The 15,029-nt window shown below is 37.6% G+C and overlaps 1 protein-coding gene across 6 annotated transcripts in view; it reads left to right on the top strand.

Annotated features, from left to right (window-relative positions):
- The window catches only part of ABCC9 (ATP binding cassette subfamily C member 9), a 156,531-nt gene that overhangs the window by 78,404 nt on the left and 63,098 nt on the right, over positions 1–15,029 (top strand). For all 6 annotated transcript variants that reach the window (XM_086401802.1, XM_086401801.1, XM_086401804.1 and 3 more), the window contains 4 exons: positions 2,070–2,154; positions 4,163–4,243; positions 11,371–11,508; positions 11,634–11,759. In XM_086401802.1, the coding sequence (XP_086257928.1) occupies positions 2,070–2,154; positions 4,163–4,243; positions 11,371–11,508; positions 11,634–11,759 (430 nt within the window). The remainder of the gene's footprint in view (positions 1–2,069; positions 2,155–4,162; positions 4,244–11,370; positions 11,509–11,633; positions 11,760–15,029) is intronic.

The raw sequence follows: 15,029 nt of genomic DNA on the forward strand, positions 1-15,029 counted from the left end.
TTGGTAAACAGAAGAAAAATCCCAGTATGTTGCAGAAGGAGGGTTAACCATGGAAAAATAAGAGAAGGAATATGGGATCTGAGAGTTCTGATTACTCAGAGCAGCCAGAGTATGTCTTCTTTCAATCATCTTCTAAACACCCATTGGAGCAGGGAATGACTACCCACTCAAGTATTCTTGCCTGGAGAATTCCATGGACAGAGGAGCTTGGTGGGCTACAGTCCATGGGTCTCAAAGAGTTGGGCACAACTGAGTGACTGACACTTTCACTTTCACTTCCAAACATCCACTGGAGTGTGCAAAGGCAAGACCCTTTCCTGAAGCCACCTTCACGAGGGGTAGGGAGTGTCCTAAGACTCAAAGCAGGGTCCTGAGAGTTAAGGAGAATTAGACCTGGGGAGAGGCGTGAGGAAGGGGGAGGGGAGAGGAAAGTGTGGGAGGAAAAATTCAAATTACATGGAATTGCTTGGGGCCTGGGAGTAAACCAGACAGAAAGGGATCTGCGTACATTGACAGTGGCAAACTCCATTGTGAAGGAAGGCTGAGATGGGCAGTAAAGTGCCTTAAAAGCCAACCAATATAAATCTGAATTTTCCAGACGCCCAGCAAAGTGTTAGAAAGAGGACTCACAAAGTAAATGTGATCTGCCCATATCATGACAGATTTATATAAGGTGAATCTGAATTAAGAGCAAAAAGACATTTAGAAGGTTGTTGGGCAAATGATCTGGGCATGCTGTGTTTGTTGTCAATATTTGGCAGTGACTGTAGAAATGGAAGAAAAAGAGATGGCTGACAGCATTCTGGAATAAGAATGGGAGAAGAAAATGGAAGAATCACGTGGAATCTAGAAAAGTGGTACAGATGAACCTATTTGCAGGGCAGGAATAGAGACTCAGATTTAGAGAACAGATGTGTGGACATAGTGGCGGGGAGCTGGGGGATGAATTGAAAGAGTAGCACTGACATGTATACACTGCCACGTCTAAAACAGATAGCTAATGGGAAGCTGCTGTGTAGCTCAGGAAGCTCAGCTTGGTGCTCTGTGATGACCTAGATGGGTGGGATGGAGGTGGGATGGGATGCAGGACCAAGAGGGAGAAGATACATGCGTACACATAGCTGGTTCACTTTGTAGTACAGCAGAAATTAACACAACATTGTACAGCACCTATACCCCAATTTAAAAACAAAATCACTCAAATATTTTAAGACCAGGTGATTGAGAAAATGAAACCATTGATATTTTCCCCAGAATTCCCGGTCTCCATGCTTCCTTGAATTTCCAGTCAACCCCAGTTTCCAGATCCAGCCTTAGGTCAACTTTATGTCAGTCCTTATCGATTTCTGTTTTCTTCTCTCTTCAGCATCATGAGCGTGGACACAGATTCCTCTCCCCTGTCCCCACTTCGCCCCGCCCCATAACCCATGCTCTAGCCCCAGTGAGGCTCCTCTTATCCTTCATGCATACCATGAACTTGTCCACTGTCGTACAGTTCCTTTCTCTCTCCCCTCATTGTCATTCCTGGAAAATTGCAGTTCATCTTTCTGCAGACACCTCACAAATCACCTCCTCTGCAAAGATGTCACTGATTTCTTAGTCATTCCTTCCTGCATATTCTAGGAGCACTTTGTAACTACCCATCTACGGTACCTAGTAAGGTACATTTGTATCGTATGTTTCTGTGTCAATTTTCTGCCACATTTAATAGTTGTTTTTTAATTTTTAACCATTTTTCATTGAAGTATAATTAACTAACAATGTCATATTAGTTTCAAGTGTACAGCAAAGTGATTTGGTTGTATGTATATCTATTCTTTTTCAGATTATTTTCCATTATAGGTTATTACAAAAAATTGGATATAGTTCCCTGTGCTATACAATAGTTTCACAAGAGTGGGAACCAGTATCTATTTGTCTTTGTATCTGTAAGCCTAAAATAGAGGCTAGAATATACTAAATTCTTCAATAAGTGTTTTATTTCAGCTTCCGAGACATTGAACCTGGGACTTGGTTTATGGGCAGTATATTAATCGTGATGTAAAAACTTAAAACCACCTCTTCCACAGGTACAAAGCGGTCACAGACGCCTGTTCTCTTCAACCAGATATCGACTTACTACCATTTGGAGACCAAACTGAAATTGGAGAGAGGGTGAGCTATGTGTAGTGTAATTACACAATGAACACAAATCCAGAAAAGCCTTCCAGTTATCTTTAACCTTTAATGGAAAATTTAAAAAATCTGAGAGCACCGGAATTATGTTTTCCTAGTGACAAGTTCTAGAAACAGAAGCACAGGAATTCCTGATGCCACTCTTTTAAGGATGTATTGAGTAACTAACATGAACTTCACATTTTGCTAGCCACTCAGGAGTTCTCAAGGGAAAAGAACCAGTCCCTGCTTTTGATCAAATGTATTTTTACTTAACTTGGAGTTTACTTTAAATTGGTTTGGAAACCAAGATTGCTTCCGACAACTTTTTCCACTCTTGTCAACATCCATTTATTCTTGTTTAAGTGTTCCTTTTGCTTTGTATAAACAGGTTTTACGTTGGCGTCATACTGTTCCAACTAGCCGAAAAATATTTATACCTGTATATAATCTTTATAACAATGTTGGCTAAAGTGTTTGACTCTTATAGGGTCAAATACTAAGCAAAAGACTTTATATGCATTATTTGCTTTTACAACATATCTGTTACATAGGTGTTTGTTATCTGCGTATTGCAGCTGAGAAAACCAGGGGAGAGAAAGGTTAAAGAACTTGCCTGGTCAGAGTCACTGGGACAGTTGAGATTGGTCTGACTCTGTCATCTGTGTTATTCGTTGCTATTTTTTATTGCAGCATGGTATAGTGTTTAAGAACATGACCTGAACTTCTCTAAGCCTTAGTTTCCATGTGGAGAGCAATACATTGATATTGCTCTGATAAGAGAAATAAGGAATGGAAAGCCATATACAGCAGCCTGACACATTTTACTAAAGTGTTAGTTGCTCAGTCATGTCTGACTCTTTGCAACTCCATGGACTGTAGCTCATTTGTGCAAGAAATTCTCCAGGCAAGAATACTGGAGTGGCTAGCCATTGCCTTCTCCAGGGGATCTTCCAGACCCAGGATTAAACCCGGGTCTACCACATTGCAGGCAGATTCTTTACCATCTGAGCCACCAGGGAAGCTCATCACATACTAGTTCAGTTCAGTCACTCAGTCGTGTTCAACTCTTTGCGACCCCATGAATCGAAGCACGCCAGGCCTCCCTGTCCATCACCAACTCCCGGAGTTCACTCAGACTCACATCCATTGAGTCAGTGATGCCACCCAGCCATCTCATCCTCTGTCGTCCTCTTCTCCTCCGGCCCCCAATCCCTCCCAGCATCAGAGTCTTTTCCAACGAGTCAACTCTACACATGAGGTGGCCAAAGTACTGGAGTTTCATCACATACTAAGTGCTCAGTAAATAGTAGTTTTTCACATTTGTATAATTAACACTTGATTATAAAAGCATACTGCTGTATAGCTCACTTGAAAGAAAGTGAAGTCACTCAGTCACGTCCGACTCTTTGCCACCCTGTGAACTGTAGCCCACTAGGCTCCTCTGTCCAGGGGATTCTCCAGGCAAGAATAGTGGAGTGGGTTGCCAGTTCCTTCTCCAGGGGGATCTTCCCGACCCAGGGATCAAACCCAAGTCTCCTGCATTGCAGGCAGACGCTTTAACCTCTGAGCCACCAGGGAAGCTCACTTGAACACAACTTATAATATTGAATTTAAGAGACATGTATTAAGCATACTACAGACACAATTCATGAAACCAGAAACAATTTCGAGATTACTTCCAGTCTTCAGCACTCATTTTGGTTTTTCATTACTAATATTTTTGTACAGCAGAGCCAACTATCAGAGTGAAAAGAAGATTAATGTTATCAGTCAAAGATGATCTTAATATAATTCAAGTGTTGACCACTAGAAAGCTTGCGTTTTTATCTTCCCAATGTTATCACTGTTTAATTAATAAACTACATAAATTTATTAAATTTATATAATAAATTAAAATTAATTTAAGGTTTTTAAAGAGAAGTTTGTATTTTTAGGGAATTTTTTTTTAACCAGCAGATTATTTACTACTGTAAATGGTGGATGTTACTGGGTATTTCTTCTCTAGGGCATCAACCTGAGTGGAGGTCAGAGGCAAAGAATCTGTGTGGCCCGAGCTCTCTATCAAAATACCAACATTGTCTTTTTGGTAAGAATGTATGGTCTTCCCTTTCTTTCTACTTCATCTTTCTCTCTGGACAAATGAGTCTTTAAGGAGATAAGTAACTCAAGGAAAGATTTAACTTGTGAAATCACAGAGAATTAAGGCAAAACAAATCCTCAAAGTACAAATCAAATCAACATGTAAGACGTGAGTGAAGGACCCCAAGGGACTGAGGTTCCCAAATGATTGCTTCTATGAGTTCTTAAACCATGAGGATAATTGATGAAAGGGTGTGGATGGTGCTGAATGAACTGGACAGGATTATAAGTCTTCTCATTTATATTTGCTGGTAGAAAGAAGGGCTGGAAAATATACTTTTTGTGGGCATAAGGGTTAGTAAGTATGCAACTCAGGCTGTGGTTAAGGTTTATCTGTAAAGTTTTCTGAAATTATTCTTAAAAATCTTGATACCAGCCTAGATCTACTAAATCATTATCTATAAAGACAGAGTCTAGAATCTGTATCTTAAAAAAGCTCTGTAGATGATTCTGTAGTATATCCTGGGTTGATAACCTATGGATATACAAATAAAAATGGATGATTGTATTGATTATGAATTTACTCTAGTTTTATTCCTCCAGCAGATTGTAGCAAAAATCACTTAGTGTACAACTAGACAGTACCTAGAGACCAGCAGGCTATGTAAATCCATCCTTCCTCCGCCTTCTCCTTCTGTGCATGTGTTAACCATGTGTATATCTGGTTCTCCGACCTTTAAACCTTTCACTCCATCTAATGAACATCTTCAGAAAGTGGCTTGATTTTAGAGTTTCGCACTCCAGAATTTTGGATCCATTACAGGGTATGAAAGTAGAATTTGGGCATAGTACTGGAAGTGCACTTCAGGTTAATGTCTCTAAGAATTCCTGCCCCCAAAATTTCCAGAAAACAACACTATAAAAGACATAGCAGGATCTAGCAGTAACCTGTTAAAACTGAACATTAAAAAGACTAAGATCATGCATCCAGTCCCATCACTTCATTTTTCATCACTTCAGATTTTATTTTCTTGGACTCCAAAAATCACTGTGAATGGTGACTGCATCCATGAAATTAAAAGACACTTGCTCCTTGGGGAAAAAAAAAAGTTATGATAAACCTAGAAATCATATTAAAAAGCAGAGACATTACTTTGCCAACAAAGGTCTGTCTATTCAAAGATATGGTTTTTCCAGTAGTCATGTATGGATGTGAGAGTTGGACTATAAATAAGGCTGAGTGCCGAAGAAGTGATACTTTTGAACTGTAGTGTTGGAGAAGACTCTTGAGAGTCCCTTGGACTGCAAGGAGATCAAATCAGTCCATCCTGAAGAAAATCAACTCTGAATATGCATTGGAAGGACTGGATGCTGAAGCTGAAACTCCAATACTTTGGCAACCTGATGCGAAGAACTGACTCATTGCAAAAGACCCTGATGCTGGGAAAGATTGAAGGCAGGAGGAGAAGGGGACGACAGAGGGTGAGATGGCTGGATGGCATCATTGACTCAATGGACATGAGTTTGAGCAAACTCTGGGAGATAGTGAAGGACAGGGAAGTCTGGCATGCTGCAGTCTGTGGGTTTGCAAAGAGTTGAACACAACTCAGCGACTGAACAGCATCAACAACCAAAATGTGACACAGAGACATGAAGTGAGCAAATGTTGGAGAAACGGCGGAATAGACTTGCTGGACACAGGGTTGCCACAAACCTTCAATTAAAAAAAAATGCAATGTCTGTGAAGCACAATAAAATGAATTGCAATAAAATGAGATATGCCTGTATCTGCAAAGGCACATCTGCCATTCAGATATCATTGTCACAGGTTCTGATAATTAGAACATAGGCATCTTTGGGGACCATTATTCTGCCTGCCTCAGATAGCTCTTATTATTGGAAAGTTATTATGGGCTTAAAATCTGCTTCTGTATATTTTCCATTAATTGGCTTCCATTCTGCTTCTGCAACAGCAAATATATTTCTTTTATATGGCCATAACTCAATATTTTAATATTATTGTTGTAACTTGCCATAATTTACTTTTCTGTAGGCTGATAAAGCTTAATATTTTTAATTCTTCAACAGTTATGTTATCTTTATAACTTCTCTTAATTCTGAGTATAATAGTGTTTGTTAGGGTCCCTTTGAAAAAACGTGTTCTAGATGCACTCTGATCAACTCAGACAGTCTTAAAACTAATGGAGCTTATGATCTAAATATTATACTTTCTTCATAGCAGCCTAAAATTGAATAATGTTTTAGCAGCAACAGAATACTGTTGATCAATCAATTCAGTTTAGTCGCTCAGTCGTGTCCTACTCTTTGCAGCCCCATGGACTGCAGCACGCCAGGCCTCGCTGTCTATCACCAACTCCCAGAGTTTACTCAAATTCATGTGTTTGAGTAATTTCTCTTAGATAACAATATTTTACCCTTCGATTGTTTAAAAATTCACAAAGCACTTTGAATCGCAGTATTATCTCATTTGATTCTTATGACGGTGCTGCTAGGGTAGGTGGTTTCCTCATGGGAAGAGAGGAAACTTAGAAAGGTGGAATGCCTTACCTGAGAATTAATGGCTGGTAAGTGACAGAGTGTGAGCTAGAACTTCGTATCTTTTGAGTACTTTTCCTTTTTTTCTGTTTTTGTGATCAGCTGTTTCTTATTTTCCTTCTTTTAATGATTACTCTCAAGTTACTGTGTTGTCTTTTGCTTTCTTTTTGTCTCCCTCCCTCCTACCCTCCCTCCCTTCCTTTCCATCCATCAGTGTTTAATGAGCGTCATCAGAGCCATCTTCTGTGCTGGGTACACAGGAAACAAAGAAGAAAGAGACATTATTGTTATCTATAAAGATCTTACATCTATCTTTAAAAGATCTGTCTATAAAGATCGTACAAACAATTAGTTGAAAGGTTTTAGATTTTGCTGTAAACTCTAATTAAACTTGATCAAATTAGCCTTTACACCTCCATACTTTTTTCCATGGTGGCTGCAACAATTTATATTTCCAACTACAATGCAAAAATTCCTTTTTCTCCACATTCTCACCAACATTAGTTATTTCTTGTCTTTTTGATAACAGCCAATCTAACAGGTATGAAGTGATATCTCTTTGTGGTTTTGATTTGTATTTCCCAGATAAATCATAATATTAATATTAATGATAATTAATGATGTTGAGTACTATTATGTACCTTTTGGCCATTTTTTCACTTTTTTGGAAAAAATATCTATTCAGATCCTTTGACCATTTTTTAATTGGATTGTTTGGATATTTTGTTATTGATTTGTATGAGGTTTTTATATTTGGGGGGCATTAACTACTTATAAGATACATGATTTGCAAACATTTCATCGCATTCCATAAGTTGCCTTTTCATTTTGTTGATGATTTTCTTTAATGGACTGAGATGTTTTAGTTTGACGTAGTTCTATTTATTTATTTTTGCTTTTGTTGCCTTTGTTTTTGGTATTAAAATTTTAAAAGCATCGCCAAGACCAACATCAAAGAGCTTATCCACTATGTTTTCTTCTAAGAGTTTTATGGTTTCAGATCTTAGGTTCGTGTCTTTAATCCACTCGAGTTCATTTTTGTGTATGATGTAAAATAGTGGCCCATGTTTTTTTTTTTTTGCACACTGCTGTCTACTTTCCCCAATATCATTATTGAAGAGACTACTCTTTCCACATTGTATCTGTACATAGAGACAGTTTAACTTCTTTCTTTCCTATTTGGATGCCATTTCTTTTTCTTGACTAATTGATCTGACATAGTACTTCCGGTGTATGTGTGCCCAGTCACTCAGTTCATTTCAATTCAGTTCAGTCTCTCAGTCGTGTCCGACTCTTTGCGACCCCATGGACTGCAGCACACCAGGCTTCCCTGTGCATCACCAGCTCCCGAAGTTTGCTCAAACTCATGTCCATCGAGTCCGTGATGTCATCCAACCATTTCATCCTCTGTCATCCCCTTCTCCCCCCTTCGATCTTTCCCAGCATCAGGGTCTTTTCAAATGAGTCAGTTCTTCCCATCAGGTGGCCAAAGTATTGGAGTTTCAGCTTCAACATTAGTCCTTCCAATGAGCATTCAGGACTGATTTCTTTTAGGATTGACTGGTTGGATCTCCTTGCAGTCCAAGGGACTCTCAAGAGTCTTCTCCAACACCACAGTTCAAAAACATCAATTCTTCAGTGCTCAGCTTTCTTTATGGATGTCTGACTCTCACATTCATATATGACTACTGGAAAAACCATAGTTTTGACAGATGGACCTTTGTTGGCAAAATAATGTCTCTTTTTAATATGCTGTCTAGGTTGGTCATAGCTCTTCTTCCAAGGAGCAAGTGTCTTTTAATTTCATGACTGCAGTCATTATCTGCAGTGATTTTGGAGCCCCAAAAATAAAGTCTGTCACTGTTTCCATTGTTTCCCCATCTATTTGCCATGAAGTGATGGGACCAGATGCCATGATCTTAGTTTTCTGAATGTTGAGTTTTAAGCCAACTTTTTCACTCTCTTCTTTCACTTTCATTAAAAGGCTATTTAGTTCTTCTTCACTTTCTGCCATAAGGGTGGCATCATCTGCATTTCTGAGGCTATTGACATTTCTCCCAGCAATCTTGATTCCAGTTTGTGCTTCATCCAGCCTGGCATTTCACATGATATACTCTGCACATAAGTTAAATAAGCATAGTGACAGTATACAAACTTGACATACTCCTTTCCCTATTTGAAACCAGTCTGTTGTTCCATGTTCAGTTCTAACTGTTGTTTCTTGACCTGCATACAGATTTCTCAGGAAGCAGGTAAGGTGGTCTGATATTCCCATCTCTTTACGAATTTTCCACAGTTTGTTGTGACCCAGTCACTCAGTGATGTCCAATTCTTTGGACCCTGTGGACTGTAGCTCACCGGGCTCCTTTGTCCACGGGATTTCCCAGGCAAGAATACTGGAGTGGGTTGCCATTTCTTCCTCCAGGGGATCTTCCTGACCCAGAAATCAAACCCATGTCTCCTGTACGGCCAGGCAGATTCTGTATCACTAAGCCACCTGGTAAGCCCCATAGTATTAAACTTTCAGTACTGTGTTGAATAAAAGTGGTAAGACTGGGTATCCTTGTCTTATTCCTGATCCTAAGGGGAAAGCTTTCAACTTTTCACCATTGAGTGTGGTATTAGCTGTGGGCTTGTCATATATGATCTTTATTATGTTGAGGTATGTTTTCTTTATACCCATTCTATTCAAAGTTTTTATCATGATTGAATGTTGAATTTGGCAAATGTATTTTGTGCTTCTATTGAGTTGATCATATGATTTTTATCTTTTATTTTATTATTGTGGTGTATCATATTGATTGATTTGCAGACGTTGAACTATCCTTGCATCCCTGGAATAATCCAACTTATTCATGGTGTATGAATCTTTTAATGACTGTTGAATATGGCTTGTTAATATTTCATCAAGGATGTTTGCGTCTGTGTTCATCAGAAACACTGGTCGGTAATTTTCTTTTTGTGTATGTATGGTGTCTTTGGCATCAGGGAATCATTAGTTTTAATATCAGTGTAATACTAGCTTTGTAAAATGTTTGGAAGTATACTTTCTTCTTCTATTTTTTGAAAAGGTTTGAGAAGGATTGATTTAATCCCAGTTTATATGTTTGATTGAATTCACCAATGAAACCATCTGGTTCTGGGCTTTTGTTTGTTGAGGTGTTTTTGATTACTAATTCAATCTCCTTACCAGTAGTTGGTCTATTCAGATTTTCTATTTTTTCATGATTCAATTTTTGTAGATTTTTTTTTTTTCTGGGAATTTATCCATGTCTTTTAGGTGTCCAGTTTGTTGGTGTTCATAATAGTCTCATGAGTCTGTATTTGTGTGGTCACAGTTGTAATGTTGCCTCTTTCATATAGTTTTATTTGAATCCTCCCACTTTTTTTGGTGAGTCTTATTAGTGAAAGTGGAAGTGTTAATTGCTCAGTTGTGTCTGACTCTTTGTGACCCCGTGGACTGTAGCCGTCTAGGCTCCTCTGTCCATGGTATTCTCCAGGCAAGAATACCAGAGTGGGTTGCCATTCCCTTCTCCAGGGAATCTTCCCAACCCAAGGATTGAAACCAGGTCTCCTGCTTTGCAAGCAGATTGTTTACCATCTGAGCCACCCTGTTTCTAATGAGTCTTGTTAAGTGTTTGTATATTTTACTTATTTAGTTTCATCAATCTTCCCTATTGTCTCTTTAGTCTGTATTTTATGTATTTCTATTCTGGTCTTTGTTATTTCCTTCCTTCCATGAACTATGGGCTTAATTTGTTCTTTGTTTTTCTAGTTTCTTGAGATGTAAAGTTAGGTTATTTGAGGTCTTTCTTTTTTCTTAAGGTAGGAATCCATGCTATAAAATTCTCTTAGAACTGGTTTTGCTGCCTCCCATAAGTTTTGATGCATTGTGTCTCATTTTCATTTGTTTCAAGATATTATTTGATTTCCTCTTTCAGTGTCTCCATTGGTTGTTCAGGAACATCTTGTTTTATCTCCACGTATTTGTGAATTTTCCAGAGGTGGGGTTTATGATGAGAATGTGTCTCAACCTTTCCTACCTGTTTTGATGTATTTTTCTGTCACTTAAAATGTAGAAATCACTCAGTTTCTGGATCTGTTCCAAAGGGAATTGCTCCATGTCCAGCTGTATATTCAGTGTGTCCATGGCAGGAGGGAAATTCAGGAGCCTCCTATGTTGTCATCTTGGTCCAGAGTCTGTGCCTGTTTTTATTCATGTCTAAAGTGAATTGATGTCAACTTTAACTACTATCGTATTCTTTGTTTTGGTTTATTGTTATAGGTTGTCAGGTGATGTTGGCTTTTGAACTTGGAGATTCTATATATAAGAATTCAAACCACTCCAAATATTGTTATTTACTTTCAACATTATTTTTAAGGTGAAAGGGAAAATAAAATCCTCATTTTTAATTTAGTAACTTTTTGTCATTTAAAGCTATTCAGAGTCTGTTTATTATAAATTGAATTTTGTGGGATAATTTGCCTTTAGTTATTTGTATTTCTGTTTTCTGCAGGAATTTCATTACAAAGAAAATATGCAAATTGTTCATTATGTCTCCATTTTACTTGTTGTAGGATGATCCATTTTCTGCCTTGGACATTCACTTGAGTGATCACCTAATGCAGGAAGGAATTTTGAAATTTCTCCAAGATGACAAGAGGACACTTGTTCTTGTGACTCACAAATTACAATATCTAACACACGCTGACTGGGTAAGAGTTTAAAAGAAATTAAAAGAATTTTTATATTCCAGTTATATAAATGCTTCCTGAGATAAATATAATTCAATTGGCCAATTATGGATTTTTGTCCTAATTCTAATATATGCTTTCCTTAGATCATAGCCATGAAAGATGGAAGTGTTCTAAGAGAAGGGACTTTGAAGGATATTCAGACCAAAGATGTAGAGCTTTATGAACATTGGAAAACACTAATGAATCGGCAGGATCAAGAACTAGAAAAGGTAATTGCTCAGATTTAGAAGAGTTCAGAGTTCAGTTAAGAAGAGTCAGAAATACAGTGCAAAATTACTAAAAATACTTTTAAAGAAGTATTACATTTAATTTTTGATTATATAATAATCTCATGTGAAATATGAAATAATTGTATATTTATATTCCATTAATTGATAAACTACTTTGAAACTAAGAAAATTCTGATGATATCTTTTATTTTCAGCCCTTTAGAGGATTTTTATTTGAATTGGAGACATATTATAATTATATGTGTGTTTAAAACAATCATATATGCATTTAAAACTTGCTCAAGCATGCTCTTTCCTCATTTTATCTTATTTTCCCTTATGTATGTCCTATTTTACTCACCTTCAATATGAGTTTTTCATTCATCACTTACAAATGAAGGGTTGTGGGCAAAGCAAAATCTTAGATGATTTTGAAAGAAGGAAGAGTGGTTAGCTGTGGGTGTAGTGCTAAGTATGCCTGGGACAGAGTTGGGGGAGGTGAAGGAAGGTAATCAGAAAGAAATGACAGTAAAACTTTACATTTAGATAGTTTTTAAAGTCCACAAAACCGTTTTACATGTTTTAAAGTCCACAAAACCTTTTTACATGTCTCTTCTAATTCTCAAACAATAAGCAAAAAATAGGAGACATAAGCAAAGAAAATATGATCTCACTTTTACAGATGGGAAAATTGAGGCTCAGAGATCTAAGTAACTTGCCTAAACTTGTACAGTATATATAATATTTTGTACCAATTGGATTTAAACCCAGGTTCATACCAGTGTAATGTTTTTATATGATGTAAATATAATATTGAATGAAATGATAACAGAGTTGAAAACCAATTGAGTGTGATGAAAGAAAAACCATCATCATGGTTGAGAGGTAAATTGTAAATTGAATTAGTAAATTTTAAAAATGTTTTCTCTTGAGTTATGGGACTAGAAAGAGTCCAGAATTCAATAGTCCTGGTCAGGAATGAGCATTATAAAATGAAAATGTTTATATCAGCAAATTTCTGAAAATGTCAAGAAGTTAAAATGTATTATTTCTTAACGGAAAAAAAAATAATCTTGTTTCAATAGCAGAAGAAAGATAAGAAGTCAGACAAACCATCGGATTGCTCTGTCTTCTGTGAGCTTGCCAAAGACATCAAAAGCCAATTACAAACGTCTCAAAATAAGAAAGAAAAGCTGCATGTCAACGTCTTAGTAGAGTAGGACAAATCATAGAACCTTTGAAAGGAGAATATTCATCAAAACGTTACAGTGTACAATTGGCAAGAGCTCACTTAGAAATTATGCAGTGAGATGCTTGATAATAAACTTACTGGGATGACTCCAAATGACATTTTTTTCCAGTGGTTTAGGTGCCAGGGACCAAAGAATATGATGTAAGCTTAAGGAGTGGACCATTTATGGTTTACTTTGAAAAGAAAATCTGGAAAAACCACAAGAGAGAAAGGGGGGTGCTTGTGGCTTGATTTTGAAGTAATACTGCAAGCCAGGAAGAAAGTCTGTTACACTGTGTTTAGAAATGAAGTGATCACTCAAGATACCATAGTTCTATAATTAAAGACACATCACAGGGTTATAGGGCTTCCCTGGTGGCTCAGACAGTAAAGAATCTGCCTGCAGTGTGGGAGACCAGGGTTTGATCCCTGGGTCTGGAAGATCCCTTGAAGGGAATGGCTACCCACAACAGGGCAGCAAGGGCTACTGGCATCTAGTGGGTAGAGGAAAGGGCATGCTGTTAAACATTCTACGATGTACAGAACAGCCCCCACAACAAAGGATTTTCTGACCCAAAATGTCAATAGTGCCAAGGTTGAGAAAAGCTGGCTTAGCACCAGAGCAGATCAAGCAAGTGGAGGAGGTGAAACTAAAGGATTCACAAAACATCCCATCTTTGGTCTTTAGACAGATCAGCCAGTTTAAAGGTTCAGGAATAATAGGAAAGTATGCTAAAGAGAATAGTAATGACAGCTTTGAGAAGAAGTTGATAATACTTTTAGCTGATTTAAATGTTGTTAAAAATTCTGCCTTGCATGGCATCACCCATTATCTTCATAATATTATTAAGCAAAATAAAGTAGCGTTTTTGGATGTTTCTTCCCTCAGCCTTCAACCCTCACTTTGATTCAACTCTTCTCAGGCATTCAGTAAATATGTATTTGATTGTTGTTGTTGTCATTTAGTCGCTTAGTTGTGTCTGATTCTTTTGCGACCCCACGGACTGTAGCCCACCGGGCTCCTCTATCCATGGGATTCTCCAGGCAAGAATACTGGAGTGAGTTGCCATTTCCTTCTCCAGAGGATCTTCTCCACCCAGGGATCAAACCCACATTTCCTGCTTGGCAGGCAGCTTCCTTACCACTGAGCCACCTGGGAAGCCTTATGTATTAGATAAGTGAAACTAAATTTGTATTTACTTAATCCATATATCAAAACAATTTAAAATATTTAATCTCAGAGCTTAGTATGAGCATTTTACTCATAAGGAAAATGACTAAGATTAAAGTCCCCAAGGCGATAACTCTTTTGCTCACACAGATTGGCAATTTGAAAAAGAACCAAATCCTCTGTTTTCCCATGTACAGGTTTATTTCATTTCAATACACTATCCACAAAAGATCAGTTCTTTTTTTATTTTGTTTACTCTCAAAAAATACTTTACAGTGTACAAATATTGCTTTTCACATCATTAGGCACAATTAAAAGCTAATGTGAAATTATCTCTGAAAAATGCTATTCAAGAGACACTTTTGCTATTACTTTTTTTTTGTAAAGCAGGAACTTGGAAGCAACAGAGCTTTCTAGAATAGCAAGTCTCCTAAATCACACATTGTATGAGACCAAACAAACAAAAACAAAACAGGACCACTATCTAGAACTGATCATCAAAGAATTATTGGTTTATCCCTGTAACAAACATTATATCTATCTATCTATCTATCTATCTATATATATATATATATAAAAGCATGTACAGGAAGCCCTTAATTTACTGTCGATTCCAAAAGTCATTGGGTCAGTTATTTGGAACTCAGAATGCATTTCCCCACAGAAGCAGAGATACGGGTAGTTTCCCAGACTGTCCCGCGGAAGCTGATTTAACCCACAGTGTAACTGAACTGATGCTACTAGTCCAGTTCCAAAGCCAAGACGGAGGAATGTTGGAAGCACAGAACTGGAGAAAACAAAACGCTTTTCTGTTTCTTAGCACAGGATGAGTCTGGAGCAACCCTTAAAATTTTGCAGTTTGTATTTG

The sequence above is a fragment of the Bos grunniens genome, chromosome 5 (assembly GCF_055505025.1).
Source record: "Bos grunniens cultivar Pamir isolate PY7600 chromosome 5, Bosgru_T2T1.0, whole genome shotgun sequence".
Taxonomy (NCBI): domain Eukaryota; kingdom Metazoa; phylum Chordata; class Mammalia; order Artiodactyla; family Bovidae; genus Bos; species Bos grunniens.